The following is a 23,837-nucleotide window of genomic DNA, read 5'->3' on the forward strand; positions in this document are numbered from 1 at the left end:
GTTGTTTGTCTTCTTCCGCCACCTTCTGTAGCTCTAGTTTATATTTTCCCATTCCCTCTCCATAGATCGGTCTATCTAAACTTTCGTGTCATTTTCATTCTTAGTCTAGGCGATAGAGACTGTAAAATTGGCAAACTGGACATTTTGAGGTGGAAAAGAAAAAAATTGCGGAATATGTTCAGTTAGGTGTCAAAAATAACATATTAAAAATCCCACCCTCCAGACCCTGTGCTAAAGGCTCCAGCCACCCCACCATCCCCCAAAAACCGTGTTTTCGCTGTTTTTGGCTGATATCTCGCGATCTATGAGGTCTATATGAAATACTTTTAGCTGAAAATAGTTCTCGGGAAATTTCATACAAGATAGATACTCAGAAGTTAGCCTAGGTGTACCTCTTAGCCTAGGAAATTCATAAAAGCGACGAAAATCATCAATTTTCCGGGTCGATCTGAGACAATTTTTTTTTCGGGGCTCAAAAAAAGGCAGTGTATAACCTTCCTTTTTTACCAAAAATCGACTACACCAAAATTTCTCGGAAAAACACTTTTTCTTATTAATTTGGGTGCGTAGAATCCAAATCAATTCGTACTTTTTCGATCAGACTTCTCAATCAAAAGTTATAGACTAGAAACCAATTTGGAAAAAAATTCAAAGGGCTGTAACTTTTGAACTAGTAGCCCAATCTTGGAACTGTTTGAAATTATGGATTCTACAGGCCACATTCTATAAGAAAATTTTTTTTCCGGGTCGACCTGAGACAATTTTTTTTTCGGGGCTCAAAAAAAGGCAGTGTATAACCTTCCTTTTTTACCAAAAATCGACTACACCAAAATTTCTCGGGAAAATACTTTTTCTTATTAATTTGGGTGCGTAGAATCCAAATCAATTCGTACTTTTTCGATCAGACTTCTCAATTAAAAGTTATAGACCAGAAACCAATTTGAAAAAAAATTCAAAGGGCTGTAACTTTTGAACTAGTAGCCCAATCTTGGAACTGTTTGAAATCAAAAAAAGGCAGTGTATATCCTTTACCTTTTAACCTCTGACCTCTCCAAGCCCCATTCCCTTATATTTTTAGCTCTATAGTCATATTTTAACTTCCGCCACAAGTGACTTTTTCCCACAAAGTTCTATCAATCTACCTCCTCTGTTTTTGTGCCCAGTCCAATTTATAATGCTTCCTTCCCATACAACGCCATTCCAACCTCCCATTTATCTAAAGCAGCGGCCTTGTTTTGCGTCTTTCAGAATGGTTTCAACTCTTCGATTCCTCCCTTGGATTATGATCAGTGGTATAGGCATATACAGTGATATTTATTAAGAAGTATACATGGATGTAAGTGGTACAAACCTTCTGAAGGACGCCTAATTTTATGCAACCAAAATAACCTCTAAATACAAATAAAGATGTGACTGTCATATTAATTAATTGGAATATTGTTGCTTTGAATTGACAGCCTCTTACGCTCCTTAAAATGTTACCGACTCTATTAACCAATTGACAATATCAACTTTTTCTTCAGGTGAATACAGCGCACATGAACGAAAATACGGAGGTCTGTAATTATTTTGGTTGCATAAAATTAGGCGCTCTACAGAGGAGGGAAAAACAATACACTCAAATCCCTATGTCTACTTCTTAATAAATATCATTGTTGAATCTTCAATATGGGGAAGTAGATGGTTATCCAGACCCTTTTTGATCTGGTCTTTGTATACGTCCCCTGTCCTGGAATAACAGGGTCTCCAAGGAGGAAGTTGACTTTGTATTCCGTAAGTTAAGGTTTAGCATTTGGTATAGAGGTGTTTATTCTAGACGTACTTTAGCAAAGCTATCTAATTGGGAGGTCGTAAAAGCATGTCGCCTAGGGAAATGTAGGTATAACTGCCGCAAACTAGAACACTTTCTGCTTGGTGCAACAGAGACCGACACTCGTATGCATTACAGACCATTACAGGAAGTCCGTTTTCTGTCATTGTGAATAATGGCTTAGGGAAAAAGAAATAACACAGAATTTTTTATTCCTTTTTGTTAAAAACTATGAAAACAATTCAGTTACAACATTTGATGCCCTAAATACAATAATCATGTATCGTAGTAAAAGATCCACTCATTGATTGCATACCATATTTAAGACTTACAAAATAAAATGCTGCCCATGTAATCAAGATATTAAAAAATGAAATGCACACCAACTTTGGCTCATTACAAGGAAGATACCTAGATCCTAAAGCACAAAAAATGTATAGGTAACCGAAGCGTCGGTGCGCGATTTCTGTTAGGAGTTTTTCAAACCATAATAATAAATGACTTCTGTCGTGCATATTTTAATTACTGATTATATAATCATATTATATAAAAATGAAAATTGTCTCGATTTATAATATTGCGCGATAACACCATTGCTAGCACTTATATAAAAAAATCCAGTCACCGTCGTTAAAATTTGAGCGATTTCGCAAATAGCGCCGCGATCGCTTGCGTTTTATCACCGTTGAAACGTCTTAATTCGAATATGGCCTGCTCGCGCGTGAACTTCAAAGCGACCAGCTCCGCCACGTCGGCTTCCGTGAATTTGTCGTTGCTCAGAATGACCGACGGCGATGAGGATGTCGCCGTGTTGCTATTTGTTGCATCTGGAATAATTGGTCTGTGTTAATAACTTAATAAGTCGAATCCTGTGGTTAATCGAAAGGGATACATCAATGGTATCAGGTGTAAAATTTTCAGTGTTGAGAGATACAATTTAAGTAAAAATCAAACACATTTTCTTGATCTACCCTACTAAAGAGGGTGAAGTCTTGCTATGTTATCTGAGTCATATAGCTATTTGTTAATGGTATAACGATCCTTCTATATCTATAAATATAGCTACACTCTAGGTCTATAACACAAACAAAAGAGCATGTTTTCTAACAACAATTGAACCTAAATTTGTTTTGTTATAATTAAAAAAAAACAAACGACGATGAAAATATTATTAGGCTTTTCTTAGACTTAATTCTAGAGCTCTATTTAGAAATCTTTTCAAAAGTTGTCTGGGAATCTTAAAAATTTACATTGTAATCTTTTAAAAACCACAATTGAACTTTTTCCAAACCTTCTTAGAATCTGCTTCGAATTTTCTCAAGGTCTACCTAGGAAATTCTAATAGAAATACAGTAGGTGCTCGACCATCCGGCACACCCAGTAGTCTGGTATTTATCGACTTGGCTTACCCACTCTATAATCTGAATACTATAATAATAATAATAATAATATAATTGACGGACTGTACTGCGTTAACAATAATAAGATAGTAGATGGCGCTGTACTTGAAGATAAGCACACACAGGAAAAACATAAAACACCAAAGTTTTGTTAAGTAGAAGTATCCAGCACTGCAAATATAGAAATCAATCAAACGATTTCACGCTCAGGATCTTTGACATTAACAGCGAATGGCAGTTCGACAGTTTAGTTGGCAATAGAAACTACCAGCTTACAAAATTCGTCACTCGTGTTTTAACCAATCACACTGAAGGTCAAAACTTCGCTATGCTTTCTACCGCTACCTTCTTCAAGAATAGAGTATAACTGATGTTTGGGGAGTTATGTATGGTTGTGGTCTTAATTTGTTCAGAATTTTAGCAATTTTTTAGCAACAAATACAATAAGTACCTAATTAAAACTCTCGTATAAGTTCTGTAATACTTATTTACATGACAGTCAGGAAAATGACACATTACTGGCGAGGAAATATTAAGAATTTTCTAAAACCACCCTCAGTAAAAAAAAAGGCAATTAAAGTAAATTCATTGCAGAACAGCTTCCTAGCTCCTTTATATCTACTAATGTACAACTGCCTAAATTTTAACGAAATCAAAATGACTGTTTTGGCAAAAAAAATGAGTTAATTTTGACATTTCCTTTCTTCGTTTTTTTGTAATAAAACCTAGCATAATTTTTGAAGATTGTACACAGAAATATATAGAAAGTCGCTTCACACATTTTAACAAAAACTCTATGTTGCCATTTGAAAAAAGTCCAAAAAATTTTTTTCAAAAATTCAGTCCGTTATTTTTCGTTTCCGTATGCCTAATAATACATATTTAAAATTTGAACTAAAACGGTTGAACCGTTAAAATTGTCAATATACGTACAGGGTGGTTCAAATTCGTGACTGACCGTTGTGATCACTGTAACGGGAAGAGATACAGTGTAGGTGACAAAGTTTTTGTAACTAAAAAACGCTTTTGAAATTTTTGACAAATCTTTGAAAATAACTGAGATATCACCGAAGAACTGAAAATGTCAAATTTACATTTTTCATGGGTTAAATGGTCGGAAATGAACGGTTCCCATTAGTATCATCTATTCAAGCTACTACTTCCTTATTTCTTATGGACGTCATATTGAATTAAAAAATGTGAGTGGACAATTAGTGTGTGGGTGGAAGATTGCCGGTTTATTAACGCCTACATTTAAAATTTATTGTCTGGTCATGTTGAAGGACTGCTAAGGCTACAACCCAAAAATATTTTCACCGAAATTGCAATTGTTATACAGGGTGATTTATATCAAAGTTGCATTTTTTAAATGGAACCCCCTGTATATTATTACACATTCCTTGGTCAATTTTCAAAATTTCAATCAGAGGGAACTTGATTTTTTTAAATAGAACTACAAAGTTTTTTTATTGCATGAAATGTAACATTTTATTACCTTTCTAACGATATAAGCATGCCGGTATGTATCTCTTACCTATTTTTTTCAACAATTTCTAATAATTGTTTTTGCAATTTTTAAAGCCTCTCAGTGATCAGTAGGCTGTTAAAAATTAAGAACACCAATTCAAATGATAAAATATTTACCCCCAATAAAACAAAACAAAAACTCTTGTTTGTCGTAGCCCATTTTAAAAGATAAAATAATGAATTTGCATTTAAACCAATGCGTGAACTTATAAATAAATCAATTTGAATAGTAAGCCACGAAAGCCATATTAGAAAATATTAACACAAAATAAAATGAAATATCATCTGTCAGTTCAGTTGATTAGAATTTACAATTCTGTTGTTGATTGTTGTCTTAGAAAAATGGTACTATTTTTTTTGCTCTCCTTCAAAACGTTCTGGTGCACATCGTAGAAGAAATGTGGTTTCAGCACGATGGTGCCCTACCTCATTTTGCTATAAACGTTAAAGAATGGCTGAATCAACAATTTCCTGGGAGGTGTGGTCTTGAACATTTATTTAAATAATTATTTAAAATAAAAGACCAGCAGAAATTCAATATTTATTTTCTGTTATTCGCAATCGATTTCGGCCTTACTGCGAATAACAGAAAATAAATATTGAATTTCATCCAACCTGCTGGTCTTTTATTTTGAATAATGAAATTCAAAATAAAAGACAAAATAATTATTTAAACTTTTTATTTTGATTTTTTTAAGTTTTTGTTTTATTTTATTTGGAGTAAATTTTTTATAAATTCAATTGTTTATAATTTTTAACGGTCTATTAATTACTGAAAGGCTTTGGAAATCTAAAAACACTGTGAATTATTAGAAATTACAAAAATATGTAAAAGATAAATATCAACATGCTTATATTGTTTAAAAGGTAATAAAATCCTACATTTGATGCGATAAAAAGTTCCATTTAAAAAAATCAAGTTACCTTTGATTGAAATTTTGAAAATGTGCCACTGCAAAGTCACGGCCTTCTAACTGCGATATTCAATTTTCACTGAACATCTACTTTTTGAAAAAACGACGACTTGCGGCTAAACGACCCATTTTAAACATCATGTGTAATACATAAAGTTACACTAAAATTGACCAAGGAATCCAAATATGCAATACTATATATGTGGTTCCATTAAAAAAAAAAACTTTCATATAAATCACACTGTATAACAATTGCAATTTCGTTGAAAATATTTTTAGATTGTAGCCTGAAGGATCCTTCAACATTACCCCACAATGAATTTTAAGTATGTGCGTTAATAAACCCACAATCTTCCACCCACACACTAATGGCCCACCCTGTATAGTGTGACAGGTCATTAAGTGCATAAGAAAGTATTAGCCAGAAGCTTCAACATCTAGCGTGTTATGGAAATTCTGATAACAAATTCAGACTTTCCGAAAAGAAAGTGCTCATAGAAGGTGCTAACGGGACCCATCCATTTCCCACCATTTCAGCTAGGAAAAATGACAACGAAACATGAGATTTTCAGTTTTTCGACGATATCTCAATTATTTTCAAAGATTTTTAAAAGTTTAAAATGGGTGTTTTGTCATGAAACGGGGCAACTTTGCCCCCATTTAACCTACATTGTCGAGTACCTTGTATTTTTCACAGTTACTGAGATCCCAATGACTAGCCACTCATTTGAACCACACTGTACATACCTACATACAGATGGGAAACAATTTTAATCTTTAAAAGTTGCTTAAAATGATCTAAAACGTCGACATTTTGACATGCCCAAAAAAGGTGTTTGCAATAGCTATCTAGCTCAAGGTAGGTAGCTACATTTTAAAACATTAAATATAAAGAAATATTTTAAAAAAAATAATTATCTAAAGCCTTCATGAACCTTCTTTAAATCTCTCAAATTATAGGAATCCATATAAAATTGTCTTAAAACATTTTTGGTAGAATGTTTTTCCCGATTTTCTCAACATTTTTTTTAGTTTCTGCTTGAAAATCGTCCTTTTATATATCTTTGAAATCTGTTTTCATGAAAATTGTCTTCAAAATTTTACAAAACCTTTTGTGAGTTTTCCTATTAATTATACTATAGCCTATAGACACCCTTAAGAATCTTATTCTTTCAGTTTTAAAAACCTTACAAATATTTTGGGGAATATTCTAGTTTTTATTTAAATATTCATAGTAGCCAAATCTTCCTGGAAAACCTTTGAGTCATTTTGCCAAATGTTTTTAGCAGATCTTACAAGTTTTAGGAACTATACTTAGTCAGAAATCTTGGTAATTTAAAAAAATTTTTAGAAATCATATTGAAATTTCCTTAGAGGAAATTTGCTAAAAAATTTTCTTGGAAACACTCTTGAAAAGCGTTTTATCCTCTATGATACATTTTTTTGAAATTTTAACCACAGGCGCTTTTATAAAAGGCAAGCATATCGCATATTGTAAAAATCAAATGTGTTCATGTAGGTACAGACCGTGCAATGTGAACTACCTCATTTATGAAGGTATATTTTGAAATTTTTAACCACAGATTCTTCTAGTAAAGGCAAACATATCCCATATTTTAAACATCAAGTGTGCGCATGTTTCTTTTTTCCTTTATACACATAAATAGTCCGTTATATGACCTTTCAAGAAGTACTGCTCAATTCATGGAAAATTCACTAAAAGTAACTCGGCGAAAACGTTTTATTCATTTTTTGGGTATAGAAAACCTTAGAAATCTCTTTTTTGAAATATTCTTCAGAAGTATTGCCAGCAAATTGCAAACTTTGGGAGCCAACAACATTCTTATAAAGAATCAAAATTGAGGGTCTTGATATGGGGGCATATCTTTCAAATATTCTGAACTTTTTCAACATATTGATGTCACATCCTGTATATTCTATGGAGCTTGATTCGAATTTGTGGATTTTTTTCCATATTCTATACGGAGTCAGGGCAATTTTCAGTTTACTCTCACTCAAGCATCAAGTACTGCTTTTTTTAACCACATAATTATAACTTTTTCAATAAATAAAAAAATGTGTTAATTTTTGAAACTGTTTCCATAAATGCCAATTGGAACAAAAGCACATTTTTTAAAAAATTACACTATCAATTGTTTATTGCAATTATTTGCGACGGCTATATGAAGGACTCTCGCTTCGAGACGACGAAACCTGTCTTGATTGGGACCCCCCAGGTCTGGAATGAGAGTGCTGGTATTTGTTGTGAGAGGAAGGGGGAGAGGAATGTGCAGATCTGGGACGAGCTGAAACTGGGCTAAGCAGGACGGGTGGATTATCGCTTTGCAACTTACTGGAAGTTTCTCTACTATTTTTAATGGCCTCTTGCATGTCTCTATCTTGAAATTGTTTACGCGACGACGGTTGTACTAAATCCTCCTCCGATAGCCCACTCAGTCGGCCGCATTCCGGTAATTCGCGTTCGGACAAAAATGGAGTTTCGGTACCCGTAGTTCCTATTCTCAGTACGTTTTGTTTGAGATCGATGCAACACTGCAAAGAGAGTTGACCGAATCGCTCAGCACGAGACAAACTGACCTGATGTCTTTTAAGCATATCTAAACCTAGTAGCATATCCATGGGTTGCTCTTCTAAAACGGAAAAGCTGGTGGTGAGATAATCGCCGGCAATTTGTATTTGGACCATGTGGATTCGTCCGATGATTCTTTGTACGCCCACGCCTTTAGCAATTCCCGCCCATCGGGTGTCGACTAATCGCATAATATTGCAACGTTCCGCACAACTGCTCGACATTATCGTCGTTTGGGCACCTTCAAAGAAAAAATGACACTAAATCAAAGGTACAATGAGCACTTACCGGAATCAATGAACGCCTTTACATGGACACCGTTCACTCTACAGTTGATGTACAGCATGGTCACTGTGCCGAAAGTTTCCGGATTGTATTCCATGGCAGCTTCCATATTGGCCTCGATATTCTTCTGTCGAATCTCCTCGGCAATTAGCCTTTGCGCTTCCGAATCGAAAGGATGGGCGTTCATCATCCGAAGTCTTTGCTGATCCCTGTCCTGTCTCGCCTGGACTTGCTCTCGCAGGACGTTCGCGAAAGTATCTACAATAACCACCTACTAAAACGGGCAGCTACACTTACAATTGCTACCTATGTTTCCGGTGAGTAAGGCATCTGCCAACCTAGGATTGTTTTGTTTTAACAAAGCAAGTTGATCGGGATTTGCCAGGAACATGTCGCGGATCAAAACCGGATCATCTTCGGCGGGCCGTTGGGCTTGTCCGGTCGCCTGACCGACAACGCCGCGTCTCGACGTATTCGGAATCTGAATGCCGCTAAAGTCAAAACTTGGCGCTACAAATTGAGCTCTCGGTTTCAAAATTAAAGATCGAAATACATACTTTGCGCCAGGCTCGATTGCGAATCGGTGTTAAGCATGTGCTGCATCGCCACCATGTCGCCGTCTCGAATTCCGTATTGCTTCAGCGACTTCTTCTCGTCTAGTAGCGGCATTCCGTTGAAGCTGATCAGTATCTCGTGCGAGGGGAAACCGGACTCCACTTCGCAGAAAGCCTTGAAATTTTCTAGCTCTAAATCTTCCGAAACGTCTAATGTAAAGACGTAATCGGCCATCGTCGATACGCTAACTTTCATCTTTTTAATTAACGGAAATTTGGGTGTAAATTCAGTTTTCAATTTTGATTAGGAACTGACAAATCAACTTAACCTAAATTTGTTATGACTAATCATAATAAAGAATGTAAACAAAGGTTTTGCTGTATCATTCGCACTAATTCGCCGGTTAAAAATACTTTGATTTACTATGGCAATTTTGGCAAATGGATAAATAATTAAATTGCGGTGTTTTTATGCCAAACGGTTAACAAAAAATTTTTTTGTGAAACTACACCACTGACAGACCAGTGACCTTACAACTACGGCGACTAGACTAGCTACAAGATAGGGATGTGAACCACATCCACAACATACAGTGTCGCAAGTTGACGCGGGACATAGCATGGGAAAATACATTTTCGGCAATTCCTGCTCCCCATTTTAACTTAAAAAAAAAATAAAAACACCCTCGGATAGATAATTAAAATCGGTATCAGGTGTCAAAAGCGTGCCTATGCCCTTTTTTAAAAGTATAAAAGCTAAATGAATAAATCCAAAAAGGTAGTAAAAAATTGGTTGGCCATGATTTACCTACCGCATTTGTTACCTAATTGTCATCTGTAATAAACACGCCAACATGAATAATAATAAATTACAGTATACAGAAGGAATTATTGTAGTTCGTGATTTATTTTCAGTTAAGTTTGATGACAGGCCAATTTTTTATAGTGTAATTATTTACCCTTTTGTGGTTGAAGTGAGATGATAGTCAATGGAACGATTTGTTGTAGTAGGTACCTAGCAAATGCGACACGTCACTCCATGGCCAACCAGTTTTTACCAATTTTTAGGATTTTTAATTTAATTTTGAGACTTGCATGAGACCTCACAGTTGAGTATTTTTATGTCATCCGATGAATATTTCAATTATCTATCCGAGGATGTTTTTATTTTTCCCGTAGGATGAAATGGGGAGCAGGAATTGCCGAAATTGTATTTTCCCATGTTATTTCAATATGTCCCGCTGTTAACTTTCCACACTGTATATATAATCCACAATAACCAAAATAACAAGCTGCATTCAATTGAAGAATATGTCACCCTACGGCCTACATGGTCGCAAGGAGAGCTATGGCCATTTACACCGTCAGGTTTAAGCATAACATAACTAAAGATCCATGGCAAACCAAGATATTTTCCAAAAGTAGGTAATAAGAATTCGAAATGCGCACTGAATGCAACAAATATTCTTTGAGCTATCCTTGAATTTCTCCAAAATTGCGGCCTGTTAGAAATGTAGACCGGAGGAAAGGCCGCTCTCTACTTTCTTAAAATTTTAAAGTGCGCACTGGGTGGAAGAAAATCTTCTAATTTCCTCAAACCTCCCAAAATCGGTGATTCCTTTCATCTTTTACAAGTAAAAAATGTGCTCCAGATGCAAAAATTTGCGTTTCGTGGATCTTGAAAAATGTGTCCACTATTTTTGCCTTTTGCACGTTTTTTCCGACATTTGTTGACTCTAAAGAGCTGCTTCATTAAGCAATCTTGGTTGCTTTCTTTTTTTTATTGATAACAGATCCCGGTTCTTCGCATTTAGCGACCAAATCTTGAACATAGACTAGGCTTACATTTCTCCCAGGATGTCTCTCATTGAACTTTCTAGCTGTTCTAAAAGATGATCGATTTTCGGTGCCATAAATGAATATTATTTCCACGCGTTCAGCTGTACTGTAAGTCAATAAAAACAAAGCAACCAAGATTGCTTAATGAAGCAGCTCAGGTTGAAGTTCTTGGCCAATTTGCCATTTAGTTTTTTTTTGTTAATTATAAAATGTTTGGTTAATTTTCTTAATGAATATTAACTTTATTATAGTACCACTGGAAAGCATTTTTCAGTAGCTTTCTAACGATGTGTCACAAGTATGGGGTTGCCATTTATTAGGATTTTTGAAGAGGAGGGCTGGGGGGTTGTCACTCATAACGTCATTCTGGTTCCCCCTCGATACCCCCGAAACGGTTTTGCGCCACTTTCAATATCTTCTTTAATTTGGAAAATATTGGCGACTGCAAGTTTTAAAATTGACACCCTGTATATATATACAGGGTGTCCCATTAATAATGGTCACAGGCCATATCTATGGAACTGTGAATTGTACAGCTTCGGGAAAAAAATTTTGTTAACAAAAGGGGCCGAGAGAAATCGCTGGAAATTATTTTCAAGTTTCTAGCTTTGACGCTAGAGGGCGTACGATTCATGGTTAAGTAGAAAAATGACCTTTTTCCTAAAATATTCCTTACAAACATGCATAAAAAATACATGCATAATTATATCAAAAAAACCTTCAAAGTTTATGTTGATGTCTCATCGCGCCCTCTACCACTCATCACATTTACTAAAAAAACTCTATTCATGTAAAATCTGATTCCACGGAGAGAGATCTTTCCAAAAAGACCTATTATGTGAAAATCTGGTAACCTAAACCGAAGTTACATTCAATTCCTTAAAGAGATGTTCCCTTTCCCCCAGGCCCCACTCCCCATATTTTATGAGCTGCATCAATATGTGCTGCATCGAAATGATGCAAAATTGATACAAGATTGCTATGCATGCTTGTTGGGTATATTTTAGAATAAAAATCATTTTTCTATTTAAACATGAATCGTGTGCTCTCTAGCGGTGAAACTAGAAATTGAAAATAATTTCCAGCGATTTCTCTCGGCCCCTTTTGTTAACAAAATTTTTTTCCCGAAGCTGTGCAATTGACGGTTCCATAGATATCGCCTGTGACCATTATTAATGGAACACCCTGTACATACAATGGTCAAACTTGGAAATGGAAAATCATTTGCAAGGGACTCATTTCCACCCTGCCCGAGGATCTACAGGAAAAGGGACTCATGGAACTTGGGTCAGAAGACATAAAAAAGACCCTAGGCGTACAATGGGCGCCGATCTAAAATGTCTTTCGGTTCAAAGTAGATCTACCCGGTTCGATTCCCGGCCGATGCAGAATTTTTTTAAATTTCATATATTATTAGCATTTCTACATTTCGCCAGACTAATGATGGCTGTTGATGTAGGACGTCACACTGGCTCACAGGGCAGCTGCTTCCTATACAGGGTGTTTTTTTGGGAGTTTTAGTTAAACGTTTCTGGGAAAGTAAGATACGTAGATTTTTGAAAATTTGTACCTAGGGGTTACTCTGAAGGCCGAATCGATGTAAAATATTTTCAAAGTGGCCGCACTTCCGGAATTACCGGAAGTAGATAGTAACTTCGTTATTTTAAATAGCAACCCTTATTTTTTATTGGATTTTTGGATTCTACGTGAAATTTCAGTTCATTTGATACCCATATGTCGATATCTGCCATTTATGGTTTTTAAGTTATTTTAACTTGATGAAAAAAAATGGCGGATGCAGATGGTACCTTGATAATTGATACTTGAAAACGGTTATAGTCATGGCAACCCATTTTTATCAGTGCATAGAGGGCTTTCTTTTAGTCCACTTAAAAAAAGGTTAAGTTGCGTACAACCACACCTATGATGGAGATTCAAATTTAAGAAATTTCAAAGTCTAAAAACTCAGTTTTTTAAATGGAATGACCACGTTCTTACTATTGTATGAGGTAGAGAATCGAAATTGGCATATTTTGATATTACATGTTCCTATATAGATATCTTTAACAGTTTCTGATTTCCATTTCTATTTTTTGATCGCTTGTCAAAATTTTTCTATTGGACCGATTTTGTTTGTTTTTTTTTTGATCGACGCAGGATTTTGTTTTCTTTAATTTACGAAAGAAGTGTTATTCATAAAATATGCACCGTTTTCGAGTTTTAAGCGAAAAACTGAAAAAAGTCCGAACGTTTTGAGGTTTTTTGGCTGCCAAAAGTTGTGCACTCTTCAAATACATGTTATTTGAACCCAAATGGACCATTTAAAACGTTAAAATCGTTTACACCACATTATGCAGAAATCGGTTCTTCTGACTGCTTCGCATACTGGACTATCTGAGGAAACTAGTATTGTACGTACCCCCCGCCCCGTCAAAGGGAAATATTATTACAGCCTCATTCTAGGGTTTTTTTTTTATTTCTTGAAGCATCCTGATGGGATGCAAAAGGTTTTAGAAATAAAAAATTATTTCCAATGTACCTATAATAGGATATCCATTTTTCGTCTTGGGAATATGTGACATTATGATTTACAAATCAACAGCATTCAAATAAATAAATAATAAATAGTAATTTACCTAATCCATATCATTAGGAACGGCGTAACAATGTATAGGGTAATGCCAGATAGTTTTTTTGTTTTCCCTTTCAAGTAATGAGTTGTCGCCTCAGGCGTTATAAGTGCAATTTGAGTTGCCTATCCTTACGTTAGCGTTTTCATTTTTTTCTGAAGATCCCGAAACATATTTTTTAAAATATATGCCTTATCATAATAGATGGAAATAATATCTTTAAGTACCGCCGTAGGAAATACTGACGGATTTCCAAATTGGTGCTGTACGTTTTTCTACCCTCATTACAACGACTGTTATCTACAAAAAACGATTTTTCTATTCATTGATCTTCCTAAAAAACTAAGACCGATATTTCAATTTTTTTAAGTACCGCCGTTCTTTTCATCATTGCATAGAATATCCACTATCAAGAATTTGTTAGACTTCAACTACAAAAGCAGCATTTCATAAGAAAGTTTAGAATTATTCCAATATGGCGGATTAGGAGCCTTCTTTTGTTTACACTGCTGTCAAGTTTGTGTGTAAGGTGGGGTGCATAACCGTCAGGCATATTAATGCATCGAACATACGAAAATTCACTGCATAATTACTCGTACGTCTATAGGACTGGATGACAAAAATAGCTATCTCATGCTCATGATTCGTTTATCTGTTTTGAAAGGGAATGAATTAAACATTACATACAATAAACATAATTAGGTATTACTTCAATAATTTATTTATAAGAGCTAAACAATGAGTACCACAAACCACTGTACATTCCCATAAGAATACAAAACTTTAAAAGTAAACTATACTAATTATAAACTCTCTTAAACTAGGCATGTGAAAGAATAACGACCAATTTACTTCTTCTTTCGATCCTGTGTACACTTCGGACAGTACCATTTACCTTTTGGTTTCGTTGTAAGTCCAACGCACGCAAAGTGAAACCATTCGATCGGGCACTAAAAAATGAAAATACATAATACTGGGGGTTCACACGGTATTGTTAAATTTACATCTGGATTATCGCACCCGATCATTTCACCGTAGGAAACTTGATGGCAAAGGCAATAGGTGGGCTCATTCGGATCGACGGGCATATCCAAAACGTCGCTCGGATGCGTTATTCCGGCTAAACCTGGCAGAACTGCGTCGACAACTGAAAATGCTCGAAATGTCACACAACTCAAACTTGTTCTCATGGCGACGATGAAATGAATGATAAACAAATGAAGATGAATGATACGAACCCTCACCTGATGCAGAGATCGTATTGCTCAGCGCGGTACCCCCTGCGCTATTAGTATTCGTGGTGCATTTCTGCTTTTTCTTTTTACTGCCTCGCACTGTACCCGTCGAGTCCTCCTCGCTGGAATTACCGGACCGTTTCTTTTTACTGTCCTTGCCATCTTTGATCTTCTTACGTCCTTCTACAACGGAGGAATTAAAGCGAAACTAAAGGGAAACCGGACACTCACTTTTGCCTACAGAGTTCTCTTCGGTATTTCGCAAATTTAAAGCCTTATCTTGAATTTCCGACTCGAATCGGGCGAGATCGGAATCTAACCTTCTAATATGTTTGTCGACAAGCTCGTAGGTTTGTATCGCTAATTGCACTTTATCATCGCCGTACTCCTAAAAGTGGCCGGTAATTTCTCTCTACGTCTACGGGGCCGGTACTTACTTTCGCTTTGTTAAACAAACTTTGTATTTTATCCAACTGCTCCTTGCACTGTTCTTGATTGAGGTTCTTTTGATTCTTTAGGTAAGTATCCGCTAACGAGTCGATATTTTTCATTAAAGTTTGAGCGCGGGAATCCAAATCTCTCATTAGAGTGAAATTTCTTTGCAGTTCTATGGGCAAATGTTCTAAACCTTGAAAGCGATATTAAGTACAACATTTTATTCAGAAATTCACTCACTATCCAAGTAATGTTCCAAATACAAAGCTGAAGTCATTTTTAATTTACTATTACATTTGCGTTAATTAGATTTGTTGTCTTATAATTAGGTTAGTGTACATATATTTTTAAGGTTAGGAAACCATTGAGATACAGGGTGATCCTTGTATAAAGGGTGGTCTGGCCAACACTAAATTATGTTCGCGTTCAGCCGATCATCGAGGTTGTTTAAGATCTGTATCTTTCAATATTAAAAAGCTTTCAATTATGAAACCACATCTTTAATTAGGCATTCAGAAGTTGTCTTGATGTTGAAATTTTCTCAAGAAATAACTTTCAATATTTTTCTCATTGCTACCAAATGACTAATGTTTTAAGTGCAACTGTCAGGGACCCTGACCCAAATGAAATATCGGTTCCGGTTTTGTTTATATTTAAGCGAAAATATTTATAATGGTTCCGGTCCGATTTCGGTTCTAAAAAAATGCTTCGGTTCTGCGCATTTTTTTGGGTCCATAACGGTTCTTTTCGGTTCTAGTCTTTTAGTAAGTATGTCATTAAAAAAATTCATTATAAAAACGTAATTTGTTAATTAATAGTGTTAATTCATAAGTGTGAAGACTAAGTCAAAAGTAATGAATACCAAAACGTGCCATATCGTCAGTGCAGTAGGTAGCTAATTTACAACGACAAGACACAAGGGGAATAAAGGCGGAAGTAGGAAACTTAATTTATTAATTAAAAAACAGAAAAAATACACAAAAACTTATGTAAAAAATATGATGTATGGAGTATTCTCGGGAGTATTGTTTTTATCTTTTCTAAAACCCCGCTCCTCCTTTTATTACTTACAATCATAGAATAATATTTGATCAATTTTCAGGACGTGTTTGCCGGCGCGTCCATCAATTTCCAATAAGCTGAAAAAACCGAAAAGAACCGAAAAAAAGCATAGCGGTTTAGGTTCTCAATAAGTTTCCATTTCTGAAGGAATTAACGGTTTAGGTTCGGTTTTCGGTCTTGAAGAATACCGGTTTCGGTTTTTTTTCGGTCCAGTCCGGGGCCCTGCTTTGGGGCTATATTTTTTGGTGTTAGGTGCATTTATTTAAACATGAACCTAGGTGCCTGGCTCTCAATTTTAACGGGGAAAATCACTGGCGCAAACAAAATCTAATCGTTTGGCCTCTAGGGAGTGTTTCTCGGATTTAGTCGATTTCTTTAATATTCCATAACTCTCTTAATATTAAAATAGATGATTTTGGTAAAATCTTTCTTAAGAGTACTTTTTTATGTAGAATCCATCGCGATACACGGTTATTATACTGAGTGTTTGGTTTTTCTTGTACGACCCTAAACTACATTTTTTCATACGGATCACCCACTAGAGCGTAAAATAAATTTCCTATATTTTGATGTATCACTTGTTATTTTTATATTAAATATTATTTGTAACATTGCATTTTATAAATTAAAATATTTTTATTGCAGACATCTAGGTTTCCATGGCGAACAAAAGATAGCAGGATTGTTTAAAACGACAATTTCTTGGTTATTTGGAATTGTTTATTAGTTCCAAATATTTTTAAAAAATAAATAACGTGAAACCTCATGTGAATAAAACAAATAGGTCATATGATATTTAAATAAATAATACAGATAACCGAAAAATTATCATTTTAAACAATATTACCATATGCTGTTCGCCATGGAAACCTAGATGTCTGCAATAAAGATATTTTAATGTATTACAAATAATATTTAATATAAGTGTGATACATCAAAATTTAGGAAATTTTACGCTTTTTTCGAACTCCAAACTATACAGGGTGGTCCACTCCATCGTGTATTGAAAGTTTGAGAATAGTACATTGCCTTTTGTAGGAACACGATATACAGTGATATTTATTAAGAAGTAGACATAGGGATTTAGGTGTGTTTTTCCCTATGTCTACTTTTAAAGGAGAAAATCTCTTCTGAAGAGCGCCTAATTTTATGAATCTAAAATAATTTTAAAAAAAATAAACATCTGACTGTCATATTAGTTAGTTTGAATATTGTTGTTTTGGATTTACAGAAAATACACCTTTTACGCTCCTTTCCGGCACTATACCAATTGAGAATATCAACTTCTTCAGGTGAATACATCGCACACGAATGGAAATAAAAATACGAAACCCAAAGCAGCAATATTCAAATTAATTAATGTGACAGCCAGATCTTTATTTGTTTTAAGAAGTTATTTTGGTTGCATAAAATTAGGCGCCCTTTAGAAGAGATTTTATCATTATACAAACAATGCACATAAATCCTTAGCACTGTAGACCTATTTTTAGGGTTTGCTGAAATAGAGCCTTACCGTATTGATTCTATACTGGTAACTGATGGCAATTTTTAATTATATTTGTACATCTAAAATTAACGGTTTTTGTAGGAAGGGTGGAAATGATGTTAGGGGTACGCGAGACAAAATCTTAATCTAATTAACCCCCATTGTCTCTTGGAATTTCTTATGGCGGCAAAAGGTCTCTTATCAAACTGATACCGGCGTAAACATGCATGCTCTTGCAGTTTTAATGCTCGTTTTAAATTACCATAGGAAACTAAAACCTGCTAATAATGACTTAACGGAGCTGAAATTCTAAAATATGAATTCAAATATCTTGACGGGATCGGTTACAAACGGCGAATTGATAACAGCTTTTGTTTACGGTAACGGTGACGGCTGAAACACAATTCTAGAAATTAAATCGATTATCTTTAGCTTCTATCTTCAACTCGTAGCACCGACGCGGCACTTTTGGTAACGAAGCGCCTCCAAATATCGAGTGATCGTGAAAGTATGTAAACTTCAACGCGGAAAATAGGTGGTTCGTTACAACCAAAAGTTATGCTTTGGCTATGGGTACTCTTATATTCATTTTAGTCTTTAGATACGTATTCAAAAATTTGATCCAAATTGTACATAGGTTTAAAAAAATGAAAAAAAAAGATTTCGCCTTCAGGCGAGTAACTTTAACGCATTTTTCATGAATTAATGAGTACTTCCCAAAAGGTCATATAACGGACTATCAAGGAAAATAGATTATGGCATAAATATTCTTATAAATAACGCAGTCTGCGTATACACACACTTGATATGTTTAAAATATGCGATATGTTTGCCTTTACTACGAGAATCTGTGGTTGAAATTTCCAAAAACTCTCTACAAATAAGAAAGTTGACATCGCGCAGTGGGCAGGTCTGATTTTTGCAGCATAAGATGCTCGTTTTTACTAGAAGCATCTGTGGTTAAAATTTCAAAGAAATATCTTCATAAATAAGAAAATTGACATTGTGCAGACTGCGCATGAGCACATTAATCGTCAAGATTTTTCTTGGTTGAGGTGCCATAGTTAAAAGAAAATTAGAATAACGACAGTTCACTTCTGGTGTACCGGGAGATCATAGTTGTTTCCCATCACCAATCTATAGTTTATTGAGCAAAGTTTGTGTATAAAAAATAGTGCCCCTAAACCCTTTTTAGGTCGACCTAAATGACACTATCATAAAATTCCTGCGTGCCAGAACAGTGTCCTTCCTAGACGTTTGAATTCATAATGCAAAGTCAAAAAAATTCGTTAAGCCGCTTGTGAGCAAGAGGCGAAGAGTGCACTCTCAAATTTGTTTTTTTAAATTTTAATAGCCCTTATGGACATTTCATGCCTTAACCAGAATACACACATGAAATAATTTTTAATTCGACACCAATACCAAGTCTGTAAGTGGTGTACTTCCGGAGCCTTTGTGACTCAGACAGACAGACAGACAGACCGACAGACATCAAGAGCGCAAAAGTGCCCATTTTATTTTTTAAAAGTGCAAGTGCACTAAAAAATATGACGGTGGGGGATAAAATTAACGTTGCTAGCAACTATATCAACCTTATGACGCTGATATGTACAGTCTTTGACAAAAGTAATGATCGCCGAATAGATAAATCCTGCAGCATACGCAACCAACATTTCAATATATTGAAAATGCGAACCAACAAATTAAACCGACAGCGTCCGATGTGGTAGGCATGTTGGTTGCAGAGTTTACCTATTAGGCGATCATTACTTTTGTCAATGACCGTACATACCTCCAAATAAATTGAAATATATGGAGCGTCGGAAATTGTGGGCGCTAAAAAATCCCAAAATTGTCGTCCCTTTTGAAGTGGTACCACTGCTGCATAACTGCAACACTTTTTCAACGAAAATTTATTTTAGGCTTTTTAGTTCAGATTCTGTGCTCTGTTGTTTCTGTTTTCTGTGCGTGTTTTAACTTTTTTTCAATCTATTATGCATGTATTTTATCTCAGCATCGTAAGGGCGTGGAAGGAGATTGTTTCTGCATATTTTTTTCGATGTACTGTCATACAATTGTTCAAAAATGTTCACGCCACTTCTTCAAAATGGTAAAACATTTTGTGATGACCAGTCTTCTAGCACATGAAACAGTTTTCTTTCTCTTGCTGCAAAATGAACACGCTTCCTTTTTAACGTATTTTCCTCAAAGTGAAAAATCCTAGGAAAAATCGCTATTGACTGCACTTTGTCGTCCGTTCGTCCGTCCGTCACACGCACTACTTCGACACGAGTCAACCGATCTCGTGCCTACCGATATTTCTTCCCGGTCCCAGCATTAACATTATTATAGTGGGAGTGAAATAATTTTTAATTTCTGATCGAATGACACCAATACCAGGTCTATAAGTGGTGTACTTCCGGAGCCTTTGTGACTCAGATAGACAGACAGACAGACATCAAGAACGCAAATGCGGGCACTTTTTATTTTTTTTAAGTGAAAGTCCACTAAAAAATATGACGTTGATACCATGGACGGTGGGGATTAAAATTAACATTGTTAGCAACTATATAAAACTTATGACGCTGATACGTACAGTCTTTGACAAAAGTAATGATCGCCGAATAGATAAATGCATTGAAGGAGGGTGGGGTAGTAGCTTTTAAACCATTTGAACCAATAATAGACTAGTTTAGCAAATACCATACTCGTATAGGTAGATCCGCATGCTATGGGTACATGTTCCAAACGAACCAGTTTATTTTTACTAAAAATTCAAGTGTTTCATTATTTATTACTTTCCCTCTATATTGATTATAGTGCGCCCCCTAATCGAACCCCGCGTAACTAACAGAAAATTCGATTTTCCCCCAGTTCCATCCCTTCAATGCGTGCATTGGGGCGAGTTTCGTAATCGTACCAAAATGAAGGGAGAATGAAACTAAAAGCGCCTAATCTTCTCAATGTATTCGAAAGATGGTCTTACTCGGTTCCAATTTTAACGTACTTCGTATTGTTCTGCACAATTTGGATATTACCAGTGCCTTTAAAGTCAAACAAAACAAAAAGTCCCAATCAATTGTTAGACGTGTACTCGAGGAGTAAGCTGTTTCAAAATGATTTCGTAATTAAAATGAAAAATAGTAACTTCGATTCTGACAAAGTGGAGGCTGAAAATCAACTGTTGAACGTTAAGGGCGATTATTTAGTCAATTTGAATGATGGTATTAATAAGAAGGTTCATGTAGATCCCACGGCCGTTTTGCAGGATGTTTTTAGAAAGTAAGTTTTTGTGATTGACTGTTAATTTGCAAAGACGCCTTTTAGGGCCGATGAAAATAGGGATAAAAAGCTCGACTCAAAGGAGTTATCGCGATGGATTCGTTTGAAAATAATCGAGCACATAACTGTAGCCGTAGGTAATAATCACGCACTTTTCTCGCAAATCGATGCGAATCCTAAGAATGGGGTGATATCCTGGAAGGAGTACCACTCGTATTTTTTGAAAAAGCGCGGCTTCAGCAGCAAATATGTTCATAATCACGACGAGAAGCGCCACAAAGGTTTACACAGGTCAATTAAAGGTATAATTTTGCGTGGGATTTCTACCAAACTATTTTCTGGTTTACTGTAGAGCAAATAATGCGTGATAGAGCTTCTTGGATGGAAGCCGCAAAGTCAGATCCTGACACTTTAACTTTAGACGAATTTTTGGCTTTTACCCACCCAGAGTCCAGCTCCGCCAATCACTTGACCCTTGTCGACGAGCTGTACGACAAATTTGATCGAGACGGCGATGAGCTGCTGACCGAAGACGAGTTCGCGGTCTTGCAAACGCAAGGTAAGCAAACACGGTAATTGCTGTGGAAGTAAAGGTTGAAAATCTCAGGCGAAGAAGACGAAATGGTAATCATTCGGCAAGACGAAAACGAGCGACGTGCAGAATTTCGTAAATCCGTAGATTTGAACGGTGACGGTAAGGCGGATCGCCGCGAATTGTTGCACTATGTCGCTCCGCAAAGTCCCCGCCACAGTGAGCACGAGGCCGAAGCTTTGCTGGCACTCGCAGACGGCGATCATGACAATATGCTATCACTGGAAGAAATTCTCGCACATCCGGATCTATTTTTAAAGTCAAAGATGGTCGATACCGCCCAAAGTTTTCACGATGAATTTTAAAGATTGTCCAACTTAAAAATGAACCGAGTTTGTTAAGACTGATTAAAATTATATCATGTTATCATTCCGCAAATCTTTCAAATTGTGTACAGTTTCGTTCATAATAAGACGGTTATTTAAAATTATTCCTGGTGAAACTATACAGGCTGATTCAAATTCGAGGCCCACCATGAGGATCTCGGAAACTGTAAGATATAGGTAGGTTAAATTTGGCAAAGTTGCATACTTTGATGCTTAACAAAATGCAGTTTTGAAACTTTAAAAATTCCAACTACTTTCGGAGATATCCGGAAAAAACGATAATAATAATAATAATGAAATTAACGCATTTATTAAAATAACAACATAATTATACAATATTCAAGATGAAGATAAACAAAAATAAAATTCGCACATTGTGGTCAAAGAGAAGGTAACGTAAGAACTGCACACTTATTTTGCCAAATTTCGTTTTTTCTGGATATCTACGAAAGCAGGCGGAATTTCTTCAGTTTCAAAACGGCATTTTGTTAAGCATCAAAATACGCAACTTGCCAAATTTAAACTACGAGATTCCCATGGTGGTCCTCGAATTTGAAACAGCCTGTATAGACCTACCGTCCGTCCAGATCCTTTGATCGTGTTGAAAACTTCGTCGATGATTATAATGTGACCTAGATGATCTACGATTTTTTATGCACAATTTACCTTATGAATATTCATGATGGATCCATGAATTTGAAGATTTTCTACCTTGAACTTGGAACATATCAACTTTTGAAAATTGATTTCCGGAAGTTTTAGGCTTTACTTAATAACCATATTAATTGGGATGATAGGATTTTATTATTCAGAACACGAATGACAGACTCACTCACTTGATTATGGTGTATGGTTTTTCCCTATGTCTACTTTCAAATGGCAAAATCTCTTCTGAAGGGCCCCTAATTTTATGCAACCAAAACAAATAAAGATCTGGCTGTCATATTAATTAATTTGAATATTTTATTTATTTTCTGTGAAGCCAAAACAACAATATTCAAATTAATTAATATCACATTCAGATCTTTGTTTGTTTTAAGAAGTTATTTTGGTTGCATAACATTAGGGGCCCTTCAGAAGAGATTTTGCCATGTAAAAGTAGACATAGGGAAAAACTGCACTGCAGTTTGTCCTGATAGTTACCAATCAGAACAATTTCATTCGAGAGAACTTGAATATTTTTCTTCCCTTTGGATGACAACTTCAATTGAGCCAGATAGGTACTACGTTCTGAAACGCTGACGAAGATTTTCTCGAAGTTTCTGTCGACACGCAATCCATTGGTTGCAATAACTTGATTATTAAAATGTTCTGTTAAGTAATTAAGAACTCGCTGGTATTGTGAGGCGGTGCTCCATCTTGCTAAAGCTAGATTACTTCGATTCAATTTTGAAGAAAACCAAAGTACGTAACCCCTGTTAACTGACCTTGAAACGTTATTGTCGCAATTATTTCGTTTCCGATACCAGCCCGGATGGATGTAGCCGATTGGGCTATCTGTGAGCACACAACTTGCCAGCATTCCTTGAATTTCTGACATTCTCCAAATATTAATAACATGTTCACTTTGACTATACTGTACAGGGTGGGCCATTAGTGTGTGGGTGGACGATTGTGGGTTTATTAACGCGCATATTTAAAATTCATTGTGGGGGAATGTTGAAGGACCCTTAAGGCTACAACCTAAAAATATTTTCACCGAAATTGCAATTGTTACACAGGATGATTTCTATCAAAGTTACATTTTTTTAAATGGAACCCCCTGTATATTATTACATATTTGGATTCCTTGGTCAATTTTAGTGTGACTATGTATTACACATGATATCTAAAATGAGTAGTTTAGCCGCAATTCGTCGTTTTTTCAAAA

General features: G+C 35.7%; 4 protein-coding genes across 7 annotated transcripts in view; 2 read left to right on the forward strand and 2 right to left on the reverse strand.

The window, feature by feature from the left end:
- The window catches only part of LOC116170802 (39S ribosomal protein L15, mitochondrial), a 148,876-nt gene that overhangs the window by 26,048 nt on the left and 98,991 nt on the right, over positions 1-23,837 (forward strand). The window lies entirely within an intron of this gene.
- LOC116170799 (protein DDI1 homolog 2-like) lies at positions 2,006-9,612 on the reverse strand. 2 transcript variants are annotated; one of them, XM_031487311.1, is made up of 6 exons: positions 9,084-9,611; positions 8,833-9,036; positions 8,530-8,784; positions 8,250-8,482; positions 8,006-8,204; positions 2,006-2,637 (listed from the first exon to the last, which is right to left on the reverse strand). In XM_031487311.1, the coding sequence occupies exons 1-6, from the start codon at positions 9,334-9,336 to the stop codon at positions 2,441-2,443; spliced, it is 1,341 nt and encodes a 446-aa protein (XP_031343171.1). In that variant the 5' UTR covers positions 9,337-9,611; the 3' UTR covers positions 2,006-2,440. The 2 variants fall into 2 exon arrangements, with proteins under 2 accessions (XP_031343171.1, XP_031343172.1); XM_031487312.1 differs by lacking the exon at positions 2,006-2,637 and adding an exon at positions 7,733-7,957 and having other exon boundaries at positions 9,084-9,612.
- LOC116170803 (inhibitor of growth protein 5-like) lies at positions 14,248-15,655 on the reverse strand. Of its 2 annotated transcripts, none has more exons than XM_031487318.1 (6): positions 15,460-15,655; positions 15,222-15,412; positions 15,016-15,172; positions 14,788-14,967; positions 14,554-14,696; positions 14,248-14,499 (listed from the first exon to the last, which is right to left on the reverse strand). In XM_031487318.1, exons 1-6 carry the CDS (start codon positions 15,494-15,496, stop codon positions 14,398-14,400), a joined length of 810 nt encoding a protein of 269 aa, XP_031343178.1. In that variant the 5' UTR covers positions 15,497-15,655; the 3' UTR covers positions 14,248-14,397. The 2 variants fall into 2 exon arrangements, with proteins under 2 accessions (XP_031343178.1, XP_031343179.1); XM_031487319.1 differs by having other exon boundaries at positions 14,794-14,967; positions 15,460-15,650.
- LOC116170801 (45 kDa calcium-binding protein-like) lies at positions 20,632-22,122 on the forward strand. The gene is made up of 4 exons (XM_031487314.1): positions 20,632-21,049; positions 21,095-21,351; positions 21,402-21,608; positions 21,657-22,122. The coding sequence occupies exons 1-4, from the start codon at positions 20,703-20,705 to the stop codon at positions 21,944-21,946; spliced, it is 1,101 nt and encodes a 366-aa protein (XP_031343174.1). The 5' UTR covers positions 20,632-20,702; the 3' UTR covers positions 21,947-22,122.

The sequence above is a fragment of the Photinus pyralis genome, unplaced genomic scaffold (genome assembly GCF_008802855.1).
Source record: "Photinus pyralis isolate 1611_PpyrPB1 unplaced genomic scaffold, Ppyr1.3 Ppyr1.4_LG5, whole genome shotgun sequence".
Lineage (NCBI taxonomy): Eukaryota > Metazoa > Arthropoda > Insecta > Coleoptera > Lampyridae > Photinus > Photinus pyralis.

Bases quoted from the DNA above. Each gene is read 5' to 3' on its own strand.
- LOC116170801 (XM_031487314.1), top strand. From the start codon at position 20,703: ATGAAACTAAAAGCGCCTAATCTTCTCAATGTATTCGAAAGATGGTCT. The intron at 21,352-21,401 runs GTATAATTTTGC...GGTTTACTGTAG, and splicing joins TTTACACAGGTCAATTAAAG to AGCAAATAATGCGTGATAGA. The intron at 21,609-21,656 runs GTAAGCAAACAC...TGAAAATCTCAG, and splicing joins CGCGGTCTTGCAAACGCAAG to GCGAAGAAGACGAAATGGTA.
- LOC116170803 (XM_031487318.1), bottom strand. From the start codon at position 15,496: ATGACTTCAGCTTTGTATTTGGAACATTACTTGGATA. The intron at 15,173-15,221 runs GTAAGTACCGGC...GGCCACTTTTAG, and splicing joins GTTTGTTTAACAAAGCGAAA to GAGTACGGCGATGATAAAGT. The intron at 14,697-14,787 runs GTTCGTATCATT...GAGCATTTTCAG, and splicing joins GATCTCTGCATCAGGTGAGG to TTGTCGACGCAGTTCTGCCA.
- LOC116170799 (XM_031487311.1), bottom strand. From the start codon at position 9,336: ATGAAAGTTAGCGTATCGACGATGGCCGATTACGTCTTTACATTAGAC. The intron at 8,483-8,529 runs GTAAGTGCTCAT...TTTTCTTTGAAG, and splicing joins AAAGGCGTTCATTGATTCCG to GTGCCCAAACGACGATAATG. The intron at 8,205-8,249 runs GTCAGTTTGTCT...CTCTCTTTGCAG, and splicing joins ATATGCTTAAAAGACATCAG to TGTTGCATCGATCTCAAACA.